Genomic DNA, 2,304 nt, shown 5'->3' on the forward strand with positions numbered 1-2,304 from the left:
TTACTCTCTGAAAGAATTATATTATATTCTACATCGTAAAGTGGATGAACATCTCTGGAAAGGAATTACAGTCGCTGTAATCTTCTCCCTCATCTTCCATGGCAATTAACCTTGGAGGCTAGTAAAAAAAAAAAAAAAAAAAAGGGGGGGGGGGAGGGGGGAGTTTGTGTGCGAGTGTGTTTCTGGGTGTGGGAGAGGCAGAAAGCGTGAGACCCTAGGCTTCCTTTCTCTGTCTTCCCTCACTTTTTTTTCCTTCCCATTCCTTAATTCCCTTTTCCCTTTTCCTTTTCCCTTCCTAGTTTCTGTATCTCTTACTTTCCTCCTCCTAGCTTCTTTGTTTCTTCTTCTCCCTCTCTTAGGTTCTGTGTCTCTTCCTTTCCCTTTACTTTTCCCTAGCCTAACTTACATTCTTTTCCTTGTTACTTCAACTGTTCTTTTTTCTTATTTTCTTACTCTATACTTCTTACTTTTTCTGTTTAATAACTTTCTTTTTCTATATCTTTGCTTGCTACTTCATATTTTTGTCTCAAAATGCCTCGACCCTAAGCCTCTATGCCTATCTAGTGATGATTTTTTTCTTTATTTAGTTCTTTCGTCGTCCATTCTTTTTGCTATTGTTGTTGTTGTTTACATCGATTTATTTTCCTTTGGGAGTGACAAGCCTTTACATTACAAATTTTACATTTGACACAGTGTTCGTGACACGCAAGGCACGTCATGTACGAAATACAGACGGAAAGATAAAATAGAATACTTAAATGCTAAACAACAGAAGCTCATGAAAGGTGTAAACAGTCACCAAAAATGCGTATTGGAAAAGTATTACATTTAAACGTCCTCTGTTGATAAATATTTGAAATTTGTCTAATGCAGAGTCTCTTTTATGCATCAAATCAGCCACTGTCGGACACTCGCTCACCTGCCACACGGGTCTGTAGCCACCCCATTGGGTCTTCTTACCAGCAGACCGCGGCGTCACACAGTGGTCCAGAATCACGAATTCCTGGTCAAAACTCGAGTTTCCCTATATGATAATATATATTTTCCAATATCACATATTTAGATTATATTATACTTGTGATATATTTAGATTATGATATATTTATATTATTGTGACATATTTATATTATATTATATTATATATATCATACTTGTGAGTTTAAGTGAGCCATAAACCGATGTAAAGATGGTATATACTTCCGAAATTTATATACTCGTGTAGTTGCAACTGGGATGCCTTTTACGTAGAGTTTTGACCAGGTTTGGGCGATTCTGGACCACTGTGCGTCGGTACTGGTGGTTGCTACTGGCTGCGAAGTGGTCGTACTGGTGGTTGCTGCTGGCTGCGAAGTGGTCGTACTGGTGGTTGCTGCTGGCTGCGAAGTGATCGTACTGGTGGTTGCTGCTGGCTGCGAAGTGGTCGTACTGGTGGTTGCTACTGGTTACGAAGTGGTCGTACTGGTGGTTGCTGCTGGCTGCGGAGTGGTCGTACTGGTGGTTGCTGCTGGCTGCGAAGTGGTCGTACTGGTGGTTGCTGCTGGCTGCGGAGTGGTCGTACTGGTGGTTGCTGCTGGCTGCGAAGTGGTCGTACTGGTGGTTGCTGCTGGCTGCGAAGTGGTCGTACTGGTGGTTGCTGCTGGCTGCGAAGTGGTCGTACTGGTGGTTGCTGCTGGCTGCGAAGTGGTCGTACTGGTGGTTGCTGCTGGCTGCGGAGTGGTCGTACTGGTGGTTGCTGCTGGCTGCGAAGTGGTCGTACTGGTGGTTGCTGCTGGCTGCGAGTGGCTCGTACTGGTGGTTGCTGCTGGCTGCGAAGTGGTTCGTACTGGTGGTTGCTGCTGGCTGCGGAGTGGTCGTACTGGTGGTTGCTGCTGGCTGCGAAGTGGTCGTACTGGTGGTTGCTGGCTGGCTGCGGGAGTGGTCGTACTGGTGGTTGCTGCTGGCTGCGAAGTGGGTCGTACTGGTGGTTGCTGCTGGCTGCGAAGTGGTCGTACTGGTGGTTGCCTGCTGGCTGCGAAGTGGTTCGTACTGGTGGTTGCTGCTGGCATTGCGAAGTGGTCGTACTGGTGGTTGCTGCTGGCTGCGGAGTGGTCGTACTGGTGGTTGCTGGGCTGGCTGCGAAGTGGTCTGTACTGGTGCGGTTGCTGCCTGGCTGCGGAGTGGTCGTACTGGTGGTTGCTGCTGGCTGCGAAGTGGCTCGTACTGGTGGTTGCTGCTGCTGGCTGCGGAGTGGTCGTACTGGTGGTTGCTGCTGGGCTGGGCGAAGTGGTCGTACTGGTGGTTGCTGCTGGCTGCGAAGTGGTCGTA

General features: G+C 47.7%; 1 protein-coding gene across 1 annotated transcript in view; it reads right to left on the reverse strand.

The window, feature by feature from the left end:
* Positions 1-1,206: 1,206 nt before the first annotated feature.
* The window catches only part of LOC138864977 (uncharacterized), a 2,832-nt gene continuing 1,734 nt past the window's right edge, over positions 1,207-2,304 (reverse strand). Inside the window, exons 2-3 of the mRNA XM_070133644.1 lie at positions 1,959-2,304; positions 1,207-1,906 (exon numbers count right to left, since the gene is read on the reverse strand). The exon at positions 1,959-2,304 is cut by the window's right edge and continues 1,169 nt beyond it. Coding sequence (XP_069989745.1) covers positions 1,207-1,906; positions 1,959-2,304 — 1,046 coding nt within the window. The remainder of the gene's footprint in view (positions 1,907-1,958) is intronic.

The sequence above is a fragment of the Penaeus vannamei genome, chromosome 19 (genome assembly GCF_042767895.1).
Source record: "Penaeus vannamei isolate JL-2024 chromosome 19, ASM4276789v1, whole genome shotgun sequence".
NCBI lineage: Eukaryota > Metazoa > Arthropoda > Malacostraca > Decapoda > Penaeidae > Penaeus > Penaeus vannamei.